Source organism: Rhamphochromis sp. 'chilingali', assembly GCF_963969265.1.
Source record: "Rhamphochromis sp. 'chilingali' genome assembly, chromosome: 4".
NCBI lineage: Eukaryota > Metazoa > Chordata > Actinopteri > Cichliformes > Cichlidae > Rhamphochromis > Rhamphochromis sp. 'chilingali'.
In genome coordinates this window covers 11929261-11954154 of record NC_137948.1, presented here as the reverse complement: position 1 = coordinate 11954154, position 24894 = coordinate 11929261, and the positions used below count along the sequence as shown (strand labels likewise).

Sequence of the window (24894 nt, the reverse complement as noted above, 5' to 3'; positions counted from 1 at the left end):
TTTTTCACCCCCCCCCTCCAAAAAAAACTTCACCTCGCTGCTCTGTAAAGGATAGTGACTCCGAAAAAAACACGGGATAGAAACAGGATCACTTAAAAACGCACGAACAACATTTTGTAAGTTAAAGTAAAAAAAAAGAAGAAGAAACGTTTAAAGCTGGGGAGGCGTGGGGGGGCAGCAGGTTTTCACAATAAAAGCAGCGCACCACTTACACCTAAATAAATATAGTACCTTAACGGTATTTTGTCCATGGCAGTGTTTGTGGCGGTTTCAGTTAAAAAACAAAACAAAAAACAATTTGCTTCTTCACAAACAGAAATATCATTTATCAAAAAAAAAAAAACCCCAGAAAGGTATGCTGTTGTTGCCTGGCCTAGTTTGCAAGTTAAGCCAGTTTTAATGTTCTTCATTAAAAGGAACCATACAAAAATGTTATAAATGTAATAGATATATAGCTACAGTAACACTTTATTACAAGTACTTGGTTTTTATGTATTTAACTGGAAAATAAGTAACTCAAATAACTAATCAAATAACATAAGTTTTCCAATATTAGTCAGCACTCACCTTAAGCTAAAAGCTAAAGTATAATTAACCTCATATCAAGGTTACAGGCAGCAACAAACCTTTTAAAAGTGATCTTAATTTACCATAATAATACGACACAATTGCCAAACCAGATTGATCACTTTAAGCTAGACTCTACCTTCCTCGATCAGTGTTTGTTGATTGGTGGTTTCCATAAATAAGTACGAAGCTTCGCTGCGTCTGGTCAGAGGGAATAACTGAATGTTTTCTGAGTGATTATCTTCACGCCTCTTCACGCGCTTAACAAGCGCTGTTAAATTAACAGTTTGTGCTTATAAAGCATTAATTACAGTAACACCCACAGAAGAACAAGATATTAATCGGCGTGGTTCCTTTTTTGTTTTGCTTGAAATATCATTTCCTGACTGTGGATATCCTGCACCACACTCCGTCATATCTGATGTGTCTGTTGACTGGAACTTCAGATGAGTCAAGTTTTCAGGTTAGAAGATCAAATATGGCAGTCTTTCCTATAATTACCATTGATTAAACCGACAGTTAATTACTTCAATGCTGGCCTTAAATAGGGGGAATGGGTTTGACATGACGGTATGCATGTGGGACACTAAAACCCGTATTCAGTATTGGGTTATACTATAAAATACAACATTTTTTGTTCTGGTTAGACCTTGTACATCCTGTCTGATAGTAGCAGAACGTCTTACTTTGTCTTTGAAACAAATGAACTGTTCTCAGTGCTTAACTTGTGCATCCTGATCCACATCTATATTTGTAGAGTCCAGCAACCAAACTCTTCAGATTAGTCTGATGTGTAGGAAAATATGAAATCTAGCACTTTTTCCAGTTGTAAATTACTAATGTTTGCAGTGCAATCAGATCAGATCAGAATCACATTACATTCGTCTTAAGTTAAGAAGTACAGTAATGCTAAATTTGAAACCATGCTGGGCAACTGTGTAACCACAGTAGCAGGGCTTAAATTCACACCAATCAAATTGACTACAATATGTATGAATTAGGGAATTAAGGACTTTTGCAAAAGTCATTGAAAAGTGGTTCCACAACTTTGACATTTGACACAATAGCAATTATCCACGGCAAGTTTGTGGATTAATATCAAATGTATTTTTCTTATGTCTAAGGTGTGTTGACTGTCAAGGATCAGTAACGTGTGCTTTGCTATTGTGCACCACACTGTGTTCACTGCAGCTGAATCAAATAAGTGTTGAGCCACACGTGAATAAGAATATGATAAACAAGGTAATAAATGTTTATTATGCTTATTTAATGTATTTGTGAATCTTTAAATGGTATTTTGTATAGCGCTTTTCTAGTCCCTAAGGACCCCAAAGCGCTTTACACAACCTGTCATCCACCCATTCACACACACATTCACACACTGGTGATGGCAAGCTACAATGTAGCCACAGCCACCCTGGGGCGCACTGACAGAGGCGAGGCTGCCGGACACTGGCGCCACCGGGCCCTCTGACCACCACCAGTAGGCAACGGGTGAAGTGTCTTGCCCAAGGACACAACGACCAAGACTGTCCAAGCCGGGGCTCGAACCGGCAACCTTCCGATTACAAGGCGAACTCCCAACTCTTGAGCCACGATTAAAGAAGCAATAACGTTTTAACTTTGAATTGAAGCAAGTTGCCCTCTGAAGTGTGTGTGTATGGCATGTGGGTGGCGTGTGCATGCTTGTGTTCAAGAGCTTACAAGAGAGGCCTGTTTGAAGAGCTGATAAAGCTACGCTGATAAGTGTGCGCTGACACTGTGCACGGTCCCGTCTGTCAACTCAGCAAACACAGATTATGCTCAAACACAGATGAGGATGTGGAGCACATGCATAGGTGAGTTTGCACTGTACCGTAAACATGGCTGCTTTTGCATATTGACCACAGCAGGGAAATTAAGCTCTTCTAAATAGAGCTCAGTGTGAGCAGTAGGCCTGGAAGGGTGAAAATACATTTTTGTTGTTGTGACTTTTCACAGCAAGGTGCTAAAACTGCGGTGACAATCAGCATGATGTAAACGTTTACCTTTAAATATATCCCACTTTTGAAAAGCCTAAAATAAAGACATTCTTAGCCTCGCTATTGTCATATGGCAAAGTCAGTCCATTAATCTGCGTCACCCCACCACACTGCTCGACTCGAAATATCTCAGCAACTGCTGGATAGATTATCCTGATATTTTATAAGGAAATGTGTGGTGCTGTTGCAGTGAAGTGCACACGCAGTGATCCCCTGATTTTTCACTTCATCATCATCAAACTGTGGTCTGTCTATACTCCACTTTTCTGTCTTTTTTCCCCCTTACCCCAAAGAGCAGATGCCTGTCCCTCTCTGACTACAGTTCCACTGAGTTCAACTTCAAGTTCACTTTATTTGTCATTCCAGCTGTATTAAAACACACTGGGATAAATTTGTGTTTCTCCCAGTCTGAGTGCAAAATTGCTAAACTGAAAACCACTCCAAACAAGATAGACTTCTACAATAAAGAGACAGTACAAGGTCATACAGTGCAACCAATGCTGGAGGTCTTCCTGTTAAAATGGACATTTTGCTCCCCACTGTTGCCAAGTATTTGCTCATATACGATTGCCTGAGTGTTGGAGTTCTTCCTCTAATATTCTATGATCTATGAACTGGCACTATACAGATAAAAATGAAGTTAAATTGATAGATAACCGTAATTTGTGTGATTCTTTGGGCTAGTATCAAATATTCCATATGACTTACCATTTAGAGTGAATGAGCCAACTTAAACTATCATATTAAACATGACAAGCATGCTTTCTTTGCATTAGTATGGTAGCAATTCCATGTTGGAACAATCACACTCAGGCGCCTAGCACGAAAAATCATTTATTTGATCTAATTCAAACAAATAGTGGTAAAAATACACTGAATCACAAGTAAACATGTACAGTGACTTATTTCCCAGTGTCCAAACAGTCTGGAATAAAAGAAAGGCAAAAAAAAAAAAAAAAAAAATAAGTGAATGAACGACAAGTAACTTGAAATGTTGCTTGTATGCCACCATCTACACTAAAGATGAGTTTGTTTGGAGTGTGTTGTCGAGTCACTTTTTAAAGTAGTGTCTAAGTGGTCTAGAGCATTGCTTATTCAGCTCAGTTTCAAGGTTTCATTGTGTGCTTTTGAAGCAGCGAGACACTGTCGCTTGAATTGCCTGAATTGCCTCTTTGTTTAATTTCATTCATCGCTGAACAGATCTGCGATGTGGGCGGTGATTTAGAAAAGCCGCGCTAATTGTGTAGGCCACCATATGCCGTATTTACAGAGTGTGATCTTTTATCATTGACTCTCTACATTGTCAGACTTTTGTCCTACAACTATGAACGCATCTCATGTTGCTTGCCTGCACACTTCTGTGCTGACTGTGTAGCATTGTCTGGCACACGATTGTAGTGGGATCCATCTAAATCACTTCACATAGATGTATAATCATACTCACGCACACACAAACTTTTGATTGATGAAAAATGCACTGCTTTAAAGAAATTTGAGCCTATATAAAACGATAAGCTGCTGACAAACCGTGAGAAAGCATAAAAACTGTGTCTATACCAAGTTTGTGCAGCTGTTAAACAAACTGGAAAAAACGGGCAGCTTATAAAAATACATCCAACCTATTGCTTTCTTTTCACCATCAATTAACACATTGAATGGAAGCGCCACCTGGTGTCTGTCTTCCCTCACTGCAAAGGAGGGAAGCCAGCAGCTTATAAAAAAGCTTAGCGTTTCTATTTTGCTGTGATTTGGGCTGCTGTGAGCTCACTCAGCTGCTACACGCTCAGCTATGCCTCGGATCCATAAAGCATGTATCTGGATGGATATATGTGAATAAATCTGATTGCAGTTTCTTCCTCTCGACTGACAGTCCAAAACAGCATGTTGCGAGAACTGATGCTTTTACCTTGTGTATTCCCAAAGCCTTCTAAATTTTGCAGCCGAACAACCAAATGATATGAATTATAAATCGTTTCAGTGGGAGAGATTTCGTCGGTAATGTCTTTGAAGGCTCACAAAGGAAACAGGCACGATTCCTGATTTTTGGTGTTTACTCAAAAGAAATCACACAAAACAATGACAATGAGAGACAGGCCTAAAAGAATGAGAAGAAGATTACACTTTAAAGGAAATGCCCATGTGGTCTGCAGCCGTGGTTGAGGTAACACTAGTATCAGTTTGGATGGCTGAAAAGGCCACGTGTTATTATGGGTTTTTGCATTGGATAAACAGAAAATCACCAGAGATGTTCAAATAAAAATAGTTTGTATAATGAACATTGTATAGTAAAATACAGAGTCCAGTACAGTTTACAGTAGGGTAGTGGAATTACAACTAAATGTGGTACAGGGACATTTGAAAACACAACAGGAGCACCATTCCCTCTTCCATTGTACTAATATAAACGTATTCTGATTTTAGGACATTTAACCTGGTGGATAGGTGAGTAGAGGCCATAAGAACACAGCACTGCAGATCGCACTGAATTTTCAGACATTGCACACAAAAGACGCAGCGTTTAATATCGTTGGAAGAGTAGAGTCACTGCCAGCAAATTTTCTCTGATGAAAAGCAGAGCCAATAAATAATATACAAACTTGAAAGATGTGAGATAGAATGTCTCTCAGTTTTCATTCAGATATCTTGTGAGATTATACGAGCCTAAATATTCTGTCTGCTTGGTACATCATAAAGACACAAACAAGCACTAATAAATAAACTTAAGTACTTCTGATTCGGGTCTTCCAGTTTCTCTAGTTCGTGGTACATTTCTCTGTCTTCCCAGCCACCATCTGCCTCCTCCTGCACCCTTCTCCTCCATCTCACTGTCTCCTCCAGCGGTTTTTGGGCTTCTCCTCACATGCAGGGCCCTCACAGGTACCAGGGAGGGGAGGCGGCGGTGTTGTTGCAGCTTTCGCAGGGGCGGGTGCATCTGTCCTCTTGCTAACGCTGCCGAGCAGAGCCGGGAGCTCGTGTGAAATGGCTTTCTCGAGCTTCTCCAGCAGGCAGCCTCCAGTCCAGCTGCAGTGATAGGAGAGCTGCTTGAAGTTGGAAATCGGGTTGACCCCGAAGAAGTCCTGGTAGGCCTCCTTGTCTGGCAGGTCGAATTTGCTGACATTGGTCTTAGCCAGAATGGACTTGAAGATGTAATACTTGTCGGGGTCATTGACAATGTCTTGGAACACCTCATGGGGGTCACCAAACCAGCCCAGCTTATCGTAGTAGGTCTGGAGGTAGCGATCCACCAGCAGAGTGTGGATGCGCACACGGATGGCGTGCTGCCGAATGAATGCGATCTTGTTCTCCATCTGATTTTCAATCACCTGCAAGGGAGGAGGAAGAGAAACGAGAGAGAGCGGGTGATACAAAACAGATAAAAGGACCAAACCGAAACAATGAATTATAGATTACTAGCACGAACGTGTGCTTTGATTGCAATGATACCATCATGAAGTCCAGTAGTACTGAACCAACAAGTAGACTTCTGAAAAAGTCTGAAAGCTCATACCCAACATCAGTCCACTTAATATGACATATGTACTGCTCTCAGTAAAACACAACCTCCTCTCTGTAATCACACTGGTTTAAGCTGTATTTCGGTAATTCTTTTGCATCTGTGCTGCCACACTTCTCACTTAAAAGATTTGCTGCTACTTTTTGCTTCCAGTGTTTCAAAAGCCCCCACTTCTACTCCAGCATCCACCTGAAAGCTAATTCCAGTTTAATCCTGCTTATTAAACTAATGAGTCAACAAAAACTGCTGTAGAAGTTGCACCTGGTTGAGGTCCTCCAGCAGTGAGATCTCCTCCTTCATAAACAGCTCCCGGCTGGTGTCTGGAGCATAGGCGTAAGGCCAGAAGGAGCTGACGTACACTCGAGGAGGTTCGGTGACATTGATGAGCGGTGCCATGCTCCAGAAAAGGGCTCCGTAGACCCTCATCAGGTTCTGGGTCGAGAGGCTGTCTGCCTTGTTGAGGATGAGGCGGATCTGTGATTCACGGCCCTTCATCTGCCGAAAGAGCATCTCCAGCTCACCTCCCACATCCAGTTTAGTAGGATCAAAGACCAGGAAGATGAGATCAGCCCGATCAATGAACCACTGGCACACCTCATTGTATGGGTATCCTGAAGGAAAAAGAGGACAATTTATGTGTGTTTTAGAGTCAGAAAGCTTCAAGGAAACCTCTCATTGCACCCAGAAGATAAACCAATCAGCATGCTTTTTATTAACAGCTATTCTTTGTTTTCTGTGAAAGGCTTACTTAAAAAAAATCATAAAAAACAAATAACTAGCAGAAAATATAGGTTTAATAAAGAGTGTAGATATCCGATAGTGCTGTATACTGATTTAATCCAACTCTCTCTATAAACCAGTGTGGAAATGTCATTGTAGTGGATCACCCCAGTAATACCAGCCTGCAGTTAAATTTTACATGTCTAATTAGAGAATTAGAACAAAAACATTAAATATTTCATCAACTGCTGCACTAATAGAAGAAATGTGACCATCACCTCTTTCCTGCTGCTTTCGGTTTTCAATGATGCCCGGTGTGTCGACTATGGTGACCCTCTCCAGCAGCTTGTGTGGCATCTCAATGCCGACCAGTCGCTCCAGAAAGTTCTGGCCGAACTTCTCTAGAGGCGAGAAAGGCCTCGAGCTATCTGCCGCCATGACGATGCCCTCTACACTCCGAAACTTCTCGCCGTGCATTATGACAGTGTACTCGGAGGTAGTGGGTTCAGCACCTGTTGAAATGATGGAAAAGGAAATGCTTTATTAATTTGATTAATTAATTTGTAATAATAACTTGTTAATGCAAAATAACTCCAACATATAATTTTAGTACTAAAACAAAATGCTTGTCTAATGTTTAATGACTGTAAAAATAAACTATTGTTTAAATGTTTAACTAAACTTTGAGCCTTATTTGTAAAATGTTTCTAGACAAATGTGTTCTTAACATGTTTAAAAGAAGGGATAAAACTTTTGGTAGATATTCAGGGTTGTTTTATTTGTGTCATACGGGCCAAAGTGGCAATGAACCTTCCTTAATAATGAAATAATATATAATATGTTATATAGTCTGAGGACGTGTTGAAACTGAAAACATCGCATCCAGGACAACATAATCCACTTTCTGGGATTTCCTCACCTGGATTATTGAGCATGCATCAAGCTATTATTATTACTATTAATACTATTCTGTTTATTTACACTGTTACATTATAGCTTCAAGTCAAGATGAAGCTGTCACTGACAAACTAACAATCATGCTGTATCTGTATGAACCTGTGTAGAGTTGCTGGGGGGTGCCATGAAGACCCAGCAGATAGTTGATCATAGAGGACTTGCCAACGCTCCAGGGTCCCAGAAACAAAACCATGGGCTTGGATGTGACCTCGCCCTCTGAGTATGTGAGAGCCAGACATAAAAAAGAAGGATGAAGAAAAAAGGAACAAAGACATAGACAAAGAAGTCATTAAACACATCAAACCCTCCTCTTTCTTGTTTTTGAAAAACTTAAACTATGCTACTGTTTAACTACTGTTTTTTTTTTTTAAACATCTTTCCCTCCTCGGGTGCTTACTAGAGCTAATCCTGGTTTTTGTCATTTTTCAGGCTTGCTTCCAGAACAAAATGACTGGCTGTGCTTCAGAAGCTAGTGAGGGTGACCTCTGCCTTTACAGCTTGCTAGCATCACCCTTTGAAAAAACCACTTCAACATATTGATATATTGATATATGTTGAAGTGTCAAAACTCATCACTAAGGGTACAGGAAAGGTCACCAAATGTTCTCTTTTTTGGGGAAAGAGTTAACAGTAAATCCACAGCTGCAGCCATCCTGCTCATGTCACCACACCACACACTGGTTGTTTGGTTTGCCAGTATACAGTGGGTATGCACCCCTGACACTTTAATTCAGAGCAACCCAGGTCAGCAAAGACTTTCAAGAATGCTAGAAAGTTTTGAAGGTGACCACTTAAAGTTTTGGTAAATCCCTCTGATTATTCTTTTGTGGCGTCCTTGTCTTTAAATTAAAACCTCCCGTTGGACAAAGGAAATACCAAAATGAATGGGGACATTTAATTCAAAGCACATTTATTCTCCCCTCAGAAAATAAACTTAGAAAACAAAGCATAGAATCTCTTAATATAAAAGACCTTAATGGTACACTTTGTGATATATACTCACCAATGTAAAAAATAATAATAACAATAATAAATGAAACTACCTTTGAATTGATTGTAATTGTGTACTTCCATTCTGGAACACAAGGTGTCCCAGAATCACATGGCACAGTGTGAAGTCTTGATCCTGCTCCTTAGCATAAATACTCCATGCCCTGAAGTGCTATGGAACAAAGTTGCAGTGCTCCTGGCCCACACAATGTTCCCTTTAAATTTCAGCAGACAGAGTCCTTATTGTGCTTCTCTGTGTGCCTGGTTTGATTAATGTCACATCTTGGCTTCATATTCATTTATAATTATGACTTTATTTGTACTTCAGTGTTGCTGTGCTGTTCCATTTCGTTAAACCAGGCACTGTGTACATGTGAACTGATAAAGGAATGTGGGTAGGGTGTGCTGCTTTGGTTTTACACACCACAGTAAACGGCTGGAAAAGCAATGTGTTGAAGTCGTGTCGTACGCTTTCTGTTTCTTTTGACAAGTTACCAGAACTGTGGCTTCTGACTGACATTCACAGCAACAGTATTTCTGTGACAGGGAAGCATGTGAAATTCTGATTTCTAATGGCCTGAAATTAAGAGTGAACTTTATAACACAAGAGGCCGCTGCTGAAGTTAAAAATAGACGTGAAGAGATCATGACCAACAGTTTCTTCCCATGTTGCTAATGTGGACCTGTAAAACCTGTTTGTGACTGTACAGACAAACTGTTAGTGCTTTGGTAAGGGCAGTTAAACTCCGCAGGAAGCTAAATCACCTGTGACTTCATGCTGCCTGAGCTCATTGTACTTGAAGGCTTGCTCTACTGGCTTGACGGCCTTGTGGTAGATGTTCAGCAGCGTCTTCACGGCACCTGGAGGGGAGTAAAGGAAAGACAACCTGGACAGTTGGGATGGTTATGTAAAAGAGCATTACGAATGCTCTTACTACCCTTACTGACGACACCAATTGCTCCTGCTGTATGTGATGAATCGGCTTCCTAAAGTTCACTGAATGGATCTGAGGTGATTAGGGGCTGGCTTTGCTCAGCTCTTTGGCCTCACCGCAACAAAACAATCTAGCTCAACAGAACAGAGGGGCTTTTTGTGCCGGGGACAGAGTTAGGCATTTTCACTGATTAATCACCTTCCCTTAAGACACGTCTGCGCACACACACACACACACACACACACACACACACACACACACACACACACACACACACACACACACACACACACACACACACACATGCTCACATAAAGGCCTCAGGACCCAGACATCGGGAAGCAATTTTCAGAATAGTTTCTGCAGAAAAAAAACTCCAAAATTGTTTCAAACTTCCTTTCATATGCATGCAGAAAAGCATCTGTTTTTTTTTCCACTGACAAAGTAGCTGTAAACATTCTCCTGCATTTTTTCAGTACATGACTCCAGGTGTTATTTCTGCAGCAAAAGTCTGAAAGATGTTTGAAACAGTGTGCAGCGTAGCAAATGCGCTCACTGAAGAACCAGCTTTTTATTGAGAGGATGTGTTTTATGGGAGTTTTAAAGAGGGGGCTTCTTAACCGCCGCTGTTCCTTCCTTACCTGAGAACTCTGCTGACGGTTCAGCAGACGCCAGTCGCAGCGTATCCTCAATGTGGGAACGGTTCCTCAGTGCCACGCTTAATGTCTCTCCTTCTGTGCATTTAAATTGGAAGAACCAACTGTTTCGGTTAACACGTGACAATTAACATGGAAAAACAGGCACACGGTGACAGCAAGTAATCGAATTTTATCTGTGAAAAATATACACAACTGCTGACATGGTGGGAAAACAAACGTGGACTCAATGTAAAATGTCCTAAATTGTTATGTCATGCTGTTATATATCTATCTGTCTATTCCTTTCCACAGCTACTCCCGGCTGTTTATTTCTGTACCAGAGATTGTTTCTGATTCCTCTTTAACTACACACAGTGTCATATTCTGGGGATTTGGCATGTGAACAAAAGAAAGAGAGAAGCCGGATACCATAGACCTTTGCTGTCATTTCATGACCTGTCTCAGTTAAATGCCCAGTGACACAAATATCTCATTACCAAACAGAATTTATGTCATAAGGCACATTTTATATACACAAAACACAAAACACAATGTCTTTATTAAAGTTGCGACAGACCAATAAGCTGCCAAATAAGCAAATTGCACATTACAGCGTTTGTAAAAAAATAAAAATAAAAATCTTTTCATCTCCTCAAAGCTTGGGTTGTTTTCATTTATCAATAGATTCTTTTCTGGGTGCTCCACCGAACATTTCCAAAGGGTAAGCATGAAATGTTCCAGTGAGGCGTTCTTTAAATTAAGGGACTCATTTTTTAATTTTTATTTCCTTCTTGTCAGAAGCTCGATGAGAAAATCAGTAGGCATGTCATAGTAAGCGACTCCAAGGCTGAAAAATGAAGCCAGAGCACAAGTGCCAAATATGGCAGGTCCTTAAGTGGCCACTTGAGTCTGCCTCTAAAAGTGAGCCAATGTGAAAAGAGGCCAACTTACAGTGAAATGAATGTGTTTACAATGGGTTAAAAATGTTAGTCTTGTAGATAATTTACCCATTCGTAACAAAAGTAAAACTTTTACATTTTTCAAATATATTTTTTTGGCTTTTTAGCCTTTGTTGCAGTAGGACAACCGGAGAGAGACCAGAGGTGAGATTCAATCACAGGCCTTCAGCTTTAACCTTATGAACAGTATGAAGACTTAAAGTTTAGTAACCGGAAGCTTTGATTGACAGGTGGTTGTTACCAGAAACTTTTAAAGCAGTTTTAATGTAATTATCCGACTGGCTTGCTGTGTGGCCAGCAACCCACAGAGTCTGTGGAATATTTCGGTTTTGCAGTCATGTGACTGCTAACCATGTGAGAGTAACTTGTTTGCCATTTTAGATGTGTGACCCTGTAAGGTTAAGTGAATAAGGTCCCAGTCAGACCATCTGGCAACCATCGGTCATGTGGGGATAATTTATATTCCCTGACCTGCAAAAACTCTCACCAACTACTATCTGACTTTCAACAACAAAACGGAAACAGAAAATGTGCCTTCAGCAACTCCCAACTATTGTGTGCATGATTTCACTTGAGAAACTGGTGCCAAAGAAGACAAAAAAAGTCACATGGATGCCATAAAACTTCAAAATACTGCTCCTCAAACCAATGGATGGTACCACAATGCCTATAGTCACCATCTACATACGATTTTAGGTCTGAAAGCTAAAAAGCTACAGCTATGAAATGACTAGAAGATCAGCTTAGCACAAAGACTGAAAACAGATATAGCTACACTGGTTATATAAAAAATTATCTCCCTAATATCACCCATAAGGTTCACTGACTAAAACCATAAATAATGTTTGTTTTATGCTTGCAAGCGAACAAAGTCTAAAAACCACATGTCGTTGCTTGCATTGGGTTCAGTTTCTCTCCCAGCTGGCTGCACTTTCATATTTAGTCTGAAAATATGAGATTTTTGTCAGGGTTCTCATCTAATATTTACAAGCAGGCAAAGATACAGGTCTTTTTCATTTAGGATTAAAAAAAGACAGCATGCACCCCACCAAACATGATGAATGAACAAATTAATGAAGTGGGATCAGAGTAAGAGATTGGAATCCCTGTAGGACTTTGCCTTCCTCTTTTATAGTAGGTGTCAACACCCGGATACCAGATAATGACATGCTTCCTTAATCACAGAAGCACCAGCTGGATGGGGACAGATTTTCTGTAACACGATCCCTCCAAGTCTACTTGCAGGTCAGAATGAAGACAAGACATTTAGCTCTGGTTTCAGCAAAAACATACAAGTCACCTTGCTCTTCTTAAAAAAACTCCCTCAAACAAATAGATTTTCTATAAAAGCTGAGCTTAAACATCTGATATACAAATCGTAGGGACATCATGTTTTTGTACCTTTGGATTTAGACTGTGAAGGCTCCTCTGGAGTCACCTCCTCCACTGCCTCTACTGTAATTTCCTCAGTTACATCCTGCACTCCTGCTTCCTCAACCGACTGTGGTGTTATCTCCTCTGTAACAGCTTCTGGGTGAACCTGTGGAGTGACTCCTGGCTCTTGTTGCTTTTCTAAAATCACTCCAGCCGGAGACTCTGCAGTGACTTCTGGTTCAGGTTCAGTCTCTAAACTATCTGCTGATACTGTTTTTGGTTCTTCTATCAGTTCTGGCTCCGTTTCCTCAGACTCAGGGTTGGTTTCAGGAACCACCTCTGGTTCCTCTTGTGATTCTGATTCGGTCAATTCGACCGCCTCCCTCTCAGCTGCATCCTCCACATCTGTATCGTCTTGCAGGACTGTTTTCACAGTTTTCATTTCTACAGAAGCTTCCTCTGTTTCTTCCTGTACGTCTTCATCTTCTGATTCCTCAGTCTCTTTAACCGCATCTTCTCCATCAGTATCCTTAGGTTCAATCCCTTCTTCCTCCTGGGATATTCCATTTTTGGCTTCTTCCTCGTCTTCCTCAGCCACAGCCAAAGTCTCCTCCTCATCTTCAGGAATAGGTGGATCATCTACTGTCTCCTCAGCTTCTTCATCTGATGTCACTTCTTCTTCATCTTCTTCTTCACTTGCTGCCACCTCGGTGGAAGAATCCTCTTGTGGTGCTTCCTCTTCCTCCTTATCCTCTGAGGAGGATGGGTCTTTTTCAGCATCTGCAGTCGATGGGGCTTTGCAGGGATGGCACACGGCCCTCTCTGGGGCTGGGGTGTCGTTGGAGGAGCTCTGGCTGGAATGCTCCTCTGATGTGTCACAGCCACAGGAAAAGAGGTCTCCCTCTGGCCGCTGGAGCTTCAGACGCATCCGAGGATCCTCATCTTGGACAGAGGAGTCTGTCAGGAGATCTGAAACGAGAGGGAAATATGATTTTACAAAAGTTTACCTTTCAGCATGACAGAAACCTTTGAAATATCTCTGACAGCAAAATTTTGTAAAGAAAGAGAAGTGATTGTTCTTGAAGTCATTGTCATCTCAGACTTTAAAAAGATGCAATGAAATGCCTCACATTTCATAGTCAAAAATCACTGTTATGCAATTCACTTCAAGTAGAGATGTACAGACAAGTCACCCTTGTTTGCTACGTCAGCGTTCGACCTGCATTCAATCAGGATGCTTGAACAGAGCAGATCACAGGTTTATCACCTCTTGGATTTCTGACTCAGATTTCAGTTCCTTGACTGGTGGAATGAAGGAATGGACTATTTAAGGCTACAAACACTGGACAGTGGCAGAGGACGCCAAACAGAAATGAATTCATGTAAGGGTACACATTTTTGCTCATGTGGTGTTTTTAATTAACATGAAATTTCTGGCCAAAAGTGTGAATGAATAAATAATTTCCTTTATTTCCTGATTTTCAAATAAATTCTATTATATTATCATTAATAAGGACAAATAGAAGCATCACTTGATTAGTACTGAATCAAAAACTGTGATGTATGCCATTCAAATCTTCTGTTTGGATGATTAGGCAGCGGAAGAAAACTGATAACCTGACAGGCTGCAGCAAGACCAGGTATATAAAAAAACAAGGACTATTTGCAACTGTAGAAGAGACCAAGAAACATGCTGTTTAACCCACACATTGCCTTTTCCCACTAAATGTTTTCTTAACTTTAAAGCCAAAGATTTGTTCAGTGATTGATGATAAAATGGTTTAAATGTTTCTCACAGGTCAATATGACATTATTAGCAGAGACTACACCAAGTTGCTCGCACCCGTTCAGGTAAACAGACATCAGCATTGTTCTACAGTTACCGTGGCGTCGAAACAATCATACCTATAAACAAGCTTCTCCCTCTACATTACACTACATACATGTGCGTGAGATACGCTTCACTACCACAGTGACCAGAGAGCACAAGGCCACGACCTCTGTTTAATTATAACTGCGTGTGAGGAGGAACGCACATTGATACAACGTGTGATGTGAGGGAGTTAAATACATGTCTACGGGTCATGTAATGGATGAAGACTAATAGCCTCAGGCAGCTGTCATGGTTATTAGATTGTCCTACGCTGATAAGTAATTTGTGATAATTTCATTTACATTTTTGCACAAAATACTTCCAACATAAATGTATTTAAATTCTACTAATTTAATCCAGTGCATGAATTATTTTGCTCGATAAACTTTCTTTGGTTAGACTCACAATCTAAAGCTTTATATTTCAGTTTCACTGTCACGGCTTACTGGGACACTTGATGAAATGAAATCATTATTACCCAAACTTGTTTCACTTGCGCTGTTCCTGTTTTGACAAGTTAAAAGGCTGCTGGGGGAAAAACTGTAACAACAGCATAAAATCCACAACACAGGAAACTTTCTCTGTTTTGCTGTATCAGGATTGGCTAGTTCCAAACCTCTGAATCAGTGTGCACATCCAAGATTAGTTCATGAAAGAAAATCCAGATGCTGAGTGAGCCAAACTATCAGGTTAGTATCAATGCAGATGCCTTTCCATTTCGTCTCTGTGGGCAAAGAGTAGTGCAGCTATCGGCTACTTTCTGTCTAAAAGGTGGGTGTGAAAGTAACCAGTAGCTCCCTCCTAGTCAGGTATACTTGGACTTTAAGCTTTGATTTATGTTTTCTTTACCCTATTTGAAGACCTTGAATCAAACACCACACATGAACTTTATTCTCATGATGCTGCTTATCACCTCTTGGAAGCTTCATTAGCTTATCACCTACTGAGCTGCTGTCAGCATCTGTGACCAGAGAAGGTTTCTAATCCCACAGGATCCTCAGTGTTCACGAACTATAAAGGTTATAATTTAAAATGTTTTGGACACTATGTGCTGGAACTCAGTCCATTCATACAAGTGAAAACAACAAGATTTGTTTCACTGGTCCATCGCTAAACATGGCTTTAATGGACAACCTGTCCAATCCTCAGCTCTAACTAGGGCTGCTCAATTAATCGAATTTTAATCACGATTACGATCTGGGCTTTCAACGATCATTAAAAATGACTGAGCCGATTATTAGCCCCTCCCTAATTTATCCGCGACACCTTAAAGGCCGGTCCGTGAAAATATTGTCGGGCATAAACTGGTCCGTGGCGCAAAAAAGGTTGGAGACCGCTGATTAAGAGGACCCGAGGGAAGCTCGGAAAGCTAAGCAGAAGTTATTTGGAGAGTGACTGCCGTTGGTTGAAAAGAGAGTTTTAAAAAAAAAAACTTCAGTGGTGTTGCACACTATTTTATATTATTTTTTTAAAGTCATTGTTAACCCTTTAAAGCCGGTCAGAGCAGCACGCTCCGTTTTGCGTAACTATTTTTAAATCCCTGTAGAACCTGAACCGTGTAAGCTAGCGCAATAATTTGTTTTGCATATGAAACCGGAGGAGTTGTACTTACATCTGATGCCATCAGCTTGTCCTCGGTCACGGTTTCGTTCCACATATAGCTTTGCAAAAATTGCATAAAAAGCGCTTGCAGGAACAAAAACATAATATTCCAGAAACACGCTTTGCCGTTCCTATCAGCTGTTCGTAACACTTCCCACAGTGAAATGATGCACATGCTGTTTTCTTTGCAAATTTGCATCATAGGATTGTTTTTTGTTTTTCCTGCAGTATATAAAAATTGCTGTATCTCCAAAATAAAACTATGAAGACACTCAAAATAAATTTCCTGTGGTGGGAAACTATTTTTTGCAACTTTGTGGTATTTAAAGTTTTGAGGGATAAGCCTCTTAAATTTCTCCAAGTAGAAATATATGTAAACAAAACAAAAGCGATTTTCAAATTTTTTTTGTAGTTTATTGCACTTTTTTGCAATTTATGTAATTACTATGCACTTAATGCATACATATTATTAAAATATGGGCTATAACAGTTGTATTGATGTATAGCAACTTGAAATGCTCCCACAAATGGCACTACAGCATGTAAAAAAAATAATATAAGCTCTGGTGGACTTGGTTCTATAGTAGGTCTTAAAGGGTTAAATGAATATCGTCAAATAATCGTGATCTCAATTTCAGTGAAAATAATCGTGATTATCATTTTTGCCATAATCGAGCAGCCCTAGCTCTAACACACAAAAAGACAGAAAATCCCACAAACAATTCCTTTCTAAGCAGAAGAGTCTTTTGACTTTATCACACTTTCTGAGCGCGATTAGCATCAGAGAGACAGCATTTGGATGCGAAGATGCTTCCTCGCTGTTACTGAAGGCGGCTAAGTCATGCTTGTCCAGACTCTGTTATTTTGGGTGTAACAAGACTAATAAAACACATCTTGGCCAGACTTAAGTGCACGATGGGTGTCAGCAAATGAGTGACTCAAAGAGAGGGGATTAGTGAGAGGAAAAGTGAGGAGGGTGTATGGTTCAGAGATTCTGATCAAGCTTGGGGGAGGTCTGGATGCCGTCCATAGACATGTTGTTACAGCATTGTCTGCATAGTAACATGAACAGCAGCAGGCGCTGCAATCCTGAGTTTAGTTAGTGAATGAAGGTTTCCAGAGTTAAATGACATTTCACACCAAGGTCATTGTTTAAAGATCATTCACTAATTATGTAATACAAAACAGATTAAATATCCGCTGTTTTTGTCATCTGATCAATTATCAAAGCGTATGTACCAAACATTTATTTGAAATCCTTGATATGCTAATTTAGTGGAAGGCTCTTTATCACACTAACTGCTGAAAGTGCATGTTTAAAGAACCTGGTATTTACATGTAGTTTTTAAACTTGCAAACATTGCAGCGACGCTGTCTGAACTTCATGCACACGCTATTCTCGAAACTGCTGGTCTCAAGATCACATCAAGCAGGGAGATCATTTTCTGCTGTGCTAGTTGCCAGCAGTGGCCAAATTAAATTAAAGTTAACATAATTAAAAATGGGAATGACGTGCCAGTGTGAAAGAAAAAAAAATATGAGACATAGTATGTGTGAAAATAATCCCCTGTGCTTTCAGAGACACAGCTTTCCAATATAAAAAAACATTTAGAAGAAACCCAAATAAGTGTTTTTCTCATCTTTATAGCATTTTTTACAGCATAGCTGTGAGAACGGTAAAAAGGGTCTGCTGCTGGTCTGCTGTACATATTAGATGGATGTAGCCACTTTTATGATACCCATGGGTTTGTGAAGTCCTCTGCTGAAACCTCAAACTCATCATTTTGATTCAGTTTCTGAAACCAGGCTTGACGAGCAAGGGTTGCATCACCTACTCATATACACTTGATGTACAGCAGGGGTGGGCAACTCCAGGCCTCGAGGGCTGGTGTCCTGCAGGTTTTAGATGTGTCCTTGATTCAACACAGCTGATTTAGTGACCTCCTCAACATGTCTTGAAGTTCTCCAGAGGCCTGGTAATGAACTAATCATGTGATTCAGGTGTGTTGATCCAGGGTGAGATCTAAAACCTGCAGGACACCGGCCCTCGAGGCCTGGAGTTGCCCACCCCTGATGTACAGGGTAGCTATGAGCTAAAAGTTACTGTTGTTGTATTTATTTTACTTTAGATAAAAAGTGAGCATCATGAAAATTTTTTAAAAGATTTCCGACCATAAACTCATCAGCAAAGGTGGCCTCAGTCTCACAGACCAGCTGGCGACCATCTGATAGAGAAAAATGTACAGAAACCAGTCACAAACAAAGTGGAAAAAAAAAACTTTCCTTGTGATTGCTTTGGCTGCTAGCAGATTGCCTGTAGGCGATGCTGGCTGGTCTGCAAACACCTACTAACTACTAGCTGGGTGGTAGCAAAACTTCAATAAGCGTGATGCAAACTTGAAATAGAGCATATTCACCTTCAAGTAAAAGTTGTGCCTTAGTACTATAGGCTAGACGTTTTAAAAGGTTCAACTTTTACTTTGAAAGCAAATGGTCTCCATTTCCAGTTCGTATTGTGCTTTTCACAGTTTCACTACCACTTGCTTGCAAGACAAACCAGAGTCTTTCATGGAAGCTCACTGCGGAAACCTGCTACAGACAAGAGCAATCGCAAGGAGGTTTTGCAATTTTCACCATGTGATTGCCAGGAACCTCTGTCAACCACTCCCCAAATGGTCTTTTCTTTGGATACTGATGGTTAGCCACACAAATATAAAGAATGGTCTTTGTGACTGGAGCCTTACTAAGGTCATGAATACAGTGATCAGTGGTCCAGAACAAAATATATGGGATTTAGAAATAAAGCTTCTTTTGTGTTAATCTTAGCAAGCTAATGTGCTATTGTGATATTAGTATATTAAAAACAATAATTTAATAGATAATGATTCAGTTTGTAAAGCTATCAAAATCAAGGAGCAATGTGCTCCTGATCCCTGCACCGCCGGCTGCTGCAGTGGAGCCTGGGCAGACCGTGGTGTTGTGGGGATAGAGTGGGACAGGTGCCTGGGTGCTGGATGGTACAACTTTGAGACAGAAATAGTGACACAATGAGTCAGAGGGTGAAAAGAAGGAGGGATAATTCCACTCCTATTTTCAGGAAGTGTGACGCTCTTCTTCTCCATGTGATTCTCATGAGGCAGGCCTGCATCTGTGCTGCACTATTACACGCAGCCCCTGCAACAGTGTGCAGCGGCACAAAGCTCTTTTTAAAGACCAAGAACAATAAAAGCATCAGTGGTGAGATCAATGACATGCAGCTATGTATTGCACTTTGAGCATAACAACCACAGTTATTCGCATACAGGATGGAAGGACTGTTAAATTTTGGGTCGATATGTGTGTTTTTCTTTTGTTCTTCTTCATTCGAGTCCTGACATTGGCAAATGCCATCTTATATGCTAGAAGGCCACCAGCAGTTAACAAGTACTTAAATACATCATTTAGCATCATCTTTAAACAGTTAATTAAATACAGTCATTTAACCCTCCAAAGACAGCGTGCTTTCTGTTAGCAACTCTATCACCACAGTTTATTTTCATTCACCTCGACTTTTAATGCCCCATTATGTAATTTTAAACAGCCCAACTGTTGGGCTTCTCGGCTCAGGTCTTATATTCCCTGTGCCGAGCTTCTCGTGCCTGTTTTAGAAGGAACATCCTGACTGGACAGCGCTGACTGGAATGACAGATTAGCGGCTCTGCAGAGTGGGAGTGGTGAAGCTTTATTGAGACATTAAATCAAGTACTGACTGTCTGTGCTCATGTATGACTTTATGATGAGTGAGTCACTGTATGTGACTATTTACACAGCGCAAATATGTGAGCATTTCTGAAAGAGAGATATACTGATCCCCGGCTTTGGTGACTACAGTATCTGATGACGACTTTGTGACACCTGACTACAGCAGCTTGTAGGGGCCAAAATGAAGCAATGCAAGGGCAGACAAGGGTGTTCCTGGCTTCAACTTTAGTAAAGAAATCAATTAAAAACAACTATAACGTTCTGAAACAACTTTCGCAACAAGTTTGATTAAGTGTCATGCCTATATCTGTAAATCCTTACTCGGGCACCGCACGGTGCTGTTAATGCAGATGATTTGTATTTGTATTTTCAATCACTGCGTTTACTTTGGATGCAGAAGAGAACGTGATTCTTTGGAGAATGTCCAAGTTACTCTGTCAGTGCTGTCACTGTGTTACTCTGGAGGGCACAGAGAATAAGCAGCAGGCAGGACAGTTTCCATCAGCTGGAGTCACACCTCAGCCCTGACATTTCCACTTACACAACCAAAAATTCTGCACTGCACCACAGAAGCATATAGTACACACCTAAGAGTCAAACCTGAGAATGCATTCAGTTAGCAGTGACCCCATTATAGTTTCATGGCTCAAATCATGATAATAATAAATAAAGACTATTAAAAAATATTTAAAATTTCCATTTGTTGTTTGTTATCATTTCAGTTTCCAGCAAGATGTGCAAAAACCCACATGCTTAAAGACACAGGCAAAATACACCTATAGCCATCTAAATGTATTGGATCAGCTGGTCCATTTCAAACATGCCTGCTTGAATTACACACCCATCAAGCGGTTTTACAAAACTTAGACATTTTGACAAAATCCCAGCTTCAACCCTCCACCGTACCTGCAGCAGACAAGGCCAGAAGAGACAGCAAGCAGCACACAGACACCACAGACTTCATTTTGGCTGCCAGGGACCTGCCGCTCATCTCCCTCAGCTATATATACTGCTCTAGCTGAAGGTCAGAGGGCATGCCAGTGAAGGGGGGGGGGGGGGGGGGGGGCAGCAGCTGCACCCGTGTCAGCCATTGTGTGTCAGAGCAGCTGCCAGTTCTAATCGGGAATGTTGAGAGAAGAGGGAGACTAAGTGATCATGTTGTGCTTTGGTTTGCAGGCTGTATAAAAGCACCTCGGAAAACTGAAAAAGAAAAATTCAGAAGCTTTACATTTTAATGAGACAAGTTTTTTTTGAGTCACATTTATAGTGCAGCAGTAATGCCTTTCATTTGCTTCATTGCTTTAGCTCAGATTAAAAAAACACTGAATGGATTACCATGGGTTTGGGGGCAAAAAGTAAGTGGCCACTTTATTAGGTACAGTCATGGAGGTCCTAGAAACATTCCTCTGGGATTTTGGAAACTTTTGTTTCTGAACATCGCTCTACTGGATTGATTTCTGGAGACTGTGGTGCACATTTGACTGCAGTGAACTCATTATGATGCCCAAGAAACTAGTTTGACATCATTTGAGCTCTGTGTATGGTGTTTTTCCTGTTGGTAGCAGTCATCAGATGACTGGTACACTGTGGTTAGAAAGGGATGGACACGGTTGGCATCAACAATGATTTAAACAGCACTCATTTGGTATTAAGGCGTCCAAAGTGTGCCAAGCAAATATCCCCACACCGTTTTACACCCCCACCAGATTGAGCTGCTTATAGAAGGCAAGGTGAATCCAGGGTTTCATGTTGTTTACACACAAATCCTGACTGTCATCCAGCTGACATAGACCTTGAGACTCAGACCAGGAAACATTGTTCCAATTTTCGTGAAGCTGTAACTGTAGCCTTGGTTTTCTGTTCTTACATGACAAGAGTGGGATCCAGTGTGGTCTTCTGCTACTGTAGCCCATCTGCTTCTAGGTTCAATGTGTTGTATGATCAGAGATGCTCTTCTGCATACCCTGCTTCTAACAAGTGGCTTTTCAAGTTACTGCTCTTCAAAGCAGTCTGGCCATCTTCTGACATCAATGGGGCATTTCTGCACAGAGAACTGACACTCACTGGATTTTATCCTCTGTCAAACTATCCCCTGTAAACCCTGCAGATGGTTGTGTGGCAAAATCTCAGAAATACTGAAATACTCAGACGAGCCAATCTGCCACTAATAACCAACCCCTAAAAGTTGTGTCAAAATTAATATAATTCATTTTAACTTAAACATTCAGAAAAGCCACTCAGATTCACTGACTTCCTTCAAATAGACTACAAAGCTCTTGTACACTACGCATCTTTTAATGGTGCTATAAAGTTACTTTAATAGAATGACAAATACTACTGTCCTACTACAAATACGTAGCGGACTGCATTTAAATCTGTCAAAACAAATAGTACACTACAATATTTTATCATTTTTGCACGTTGTTGCAGTGCACATGTGTATGTGCCACATCTTCTATCACCAATTTGAACTCTGCGCAGCAGTAATAGTCACTCATTATCACCACCTGGTGGGCAGAAATGGTCGTATGTATGAATAAAAGCAACCAAACAGAGGGAGTGTAATAAAAAAGTACAAATTTTTATTTTTTCGTCTTTACAAAGGCCTGTTTACCCAAGGTTTTTCTTTTTTTTTTTTATAAACAAAATATAACAGCTTCTCATCGACCTGGACTGATGCAGAACAAAAAACAAAACTTAAAATCACAATATAAAAGGCTTGTCACTTAAAAAATGAAAAGCAAGACAAATTAAAGATTTTGAACTGCGTCACAGCAAAGAGCGTATGGGGAGAAAAACAAAACAAAACAACCCTTCCTGAAAGCTGATTCAGGCATTAAAGAACAGCAAGTGCTTCATATCAAATATGTCAAATTCCACCAAAAAACAGCAGTGCTGCAACACAATGTACAGAAACATTTGGGCGTAAGAGTTTCTCTGACCAACAACAGCCCAGATTAAAATCAGGCTGTTGTCATATGTCAGAGCAACACCAAACCCTTTAACAAAGTTTCACAAACAAAATATGAAAAATACCCCACGTTTGGCATGAAAATGCTAGTCTAGTCTAACCTGATGCCTGGGAGTGACTAGTGTCCACACATCCTACACAAGACAGTGTCACTGAACGCATCAGTCATGTGTTCATGAAAAAAAAAAATAAAAAAAAATAAAAAAATAAAGACCCCGCAAGAAATAAACAAAATGTCATAACAAAAGATTACTTCAGACGAGAGAAAATGCCGATTAGTAATATGCATTCCGTTGGCAACAGAACATACAAGAGATCAAAAGACAGATACAAATCCAAGAAAAGGGAATGTTTACAGCATCAAGTCAGCGTATCAAATTGGGTATGACAGGAGAGAGGCTTGTAGCAGGGGTTTCCAGTCAAATTCCCAAGAAATATGAACAAAGTAACATGAGGTGGACAGACTTGGTGCTTTTTTGAGACAGACAAATGGAGGGATTGTAGCTGGGTGTTGTATCAATTTTACATTTTACCAAACAGTGTTTTTGCCCTTTTTGTAGCCAATGTTGATGCCCTGAAAACTGACAATGATCTGATTTGTTTGCTCAGTTTTCCCCACCTAAAGCTGCTCATTTCTGCGTGTGAGCAACCCTGAAAACCCATCCCTGCTCTACACTCTGAGCATGTTCAAAGTGTGTAAATGACAAATATTTAACAAAAAAACAAACAAACAAAAAACAGGATCTGTAGGAAATGTGATTAACGGTTACATGAAGGGTTTTGGCCTCAGCTCACTGCTCATCAGCAGAGCACCAGGGTTATCAAAAGAGCACCTTGCAAGTAGAGACTACATTCTTTGACACAAGCTCATCAAGTTTCATACATATACTGTAGGCGCGTGACCACCTATTGACGGTGCATAGAGATCTTCACCTCATGTAGAAATGACACCAACAAATGTAATGAAGATGGAATTGCATAAATACCAAAAAACGTTAGTGCATAGTCACTGAAATTAATAAACCAGGACTAAAAGAGACTTAGATAGTCTTTGGAGGAACACCAGAAGCCTGCATGCAGTGCAAGCATATGAATCATCCAAATCGCATCAGCTAAACTTCACATATTTTCATTTACAATTAAAAAAAAAGAAGAAAAAAAAATCTGATTCAGTCAAATTGTCTGGGAGCGATCATAAATTAACACCAGACGTGAACGTTGGTTAATATTTTCGAGCGATAAACCAACATTTGATGGCGGCTGGTTCAAAACTGAAATCAGAATCTGTTTAAAAAAAATAAAATAAAATTTAAAAAAATCCCCTCAGGGACCCCGGTTCCCTGTAAAAACCTGATAAACCTCCAATTTGATAAATTCAATTTAAGAAATTGTTCACCTTCCGTATTCAGTAACGCTGACATAAAGTTAACAAAAACATAACCAAAAAGACGACCAAAGTAAATTGATCAAGAGCTTATTTTAAGGGCTTATTTAGACATTAAAAGCATTTTTTCTTTCAAGTAAAATCAGACAATTTCTTTAAGCGAGTATCCTCAAATTAAACTTGTAATTAGGTGAATTTCATTCCAAATTCTGGCATTTCGAAACTGCTTCAGCTGTAGTTTGAGTTTCAGAATTGAGAGCTGCTCGGTTATTGCGATCATACATTCAGCTCTCTGTTACACTGACTCCCATCAGTTTGAAGCACAAGTAATACTGCCGGTGTGCCAGTGACGATGGATTACTGCGACGCGTAAACACAAAATGAAGGGCGGACTGATGCTGATAGCTTTTTACACTAGAAGACCCTCAAGTTTCATAATAGTCACAGACCGGCTCTGCCATTGAAAGACAGCCTCGAGAGATCCCACAGTGTCTCCTCTGCACGCTGACCATCCTATGTTTTCAATATTAAGAGATTTTACAGTACAAGACTGACACAGAGCTTAACCATTGGATTTTAGGAGTTTGGATAATGCCAAAGACGACGTTTTTTTTTTCTCCTTTTTTTTTTCTGTCAAAAAGCAGTCAA

At 40.3% G+C, this 24894-nt stretch overlaps 2 protein-coding genes across 3 annotated transcripts in view; both read right to left on the bottom strand.

Moving 5' to 3' along the window:
- Positions 1–48, bottom strand: part of LOC308396099 (adenylate cyclase 9) — a 45851-nt gene extending 45803 nt beyond the window's left edge. For both annotated transcript variants that reach the window (XM_080881177.1, XM_080881178.1), the window contains exon 1: positions 34–48. The gene's annotated coding sequence lies outside the window, so the exon portion shown is untranslated. The remainder of the gene's footprint in view (positions 1–33) is intronic.
- A 3471-nt stretch (positions 49–3519) lies between these two features.
- On the bottom strand, positions 3520–20901 carry LOC308396304 (sarcalumenin). Its single transcript, XM_080881503.1, has 8 exons — positions 20798–20901; positions 12703–13644; positions 10346–10438; positions 9535–9630; positions 7879–7995; positions 7101–7334; positions 6364–6713; positions 3520–5911 (listed from the first exon to the last, which is right to left on the bottom strand). The coding sequence occupies exons 1-8, from the start codon at positions 20880–20882 to the stop codon at positions 5411–5413; spliced, it is 2418 nt and encodes an 805-aa protein (XP_080737629.1). The 5' UTR covers positions 20883–20901; the 3' UTR covers positions 3520–5410.
- Positions 20902–24894: the final 3993 nt, after the last annotated feature.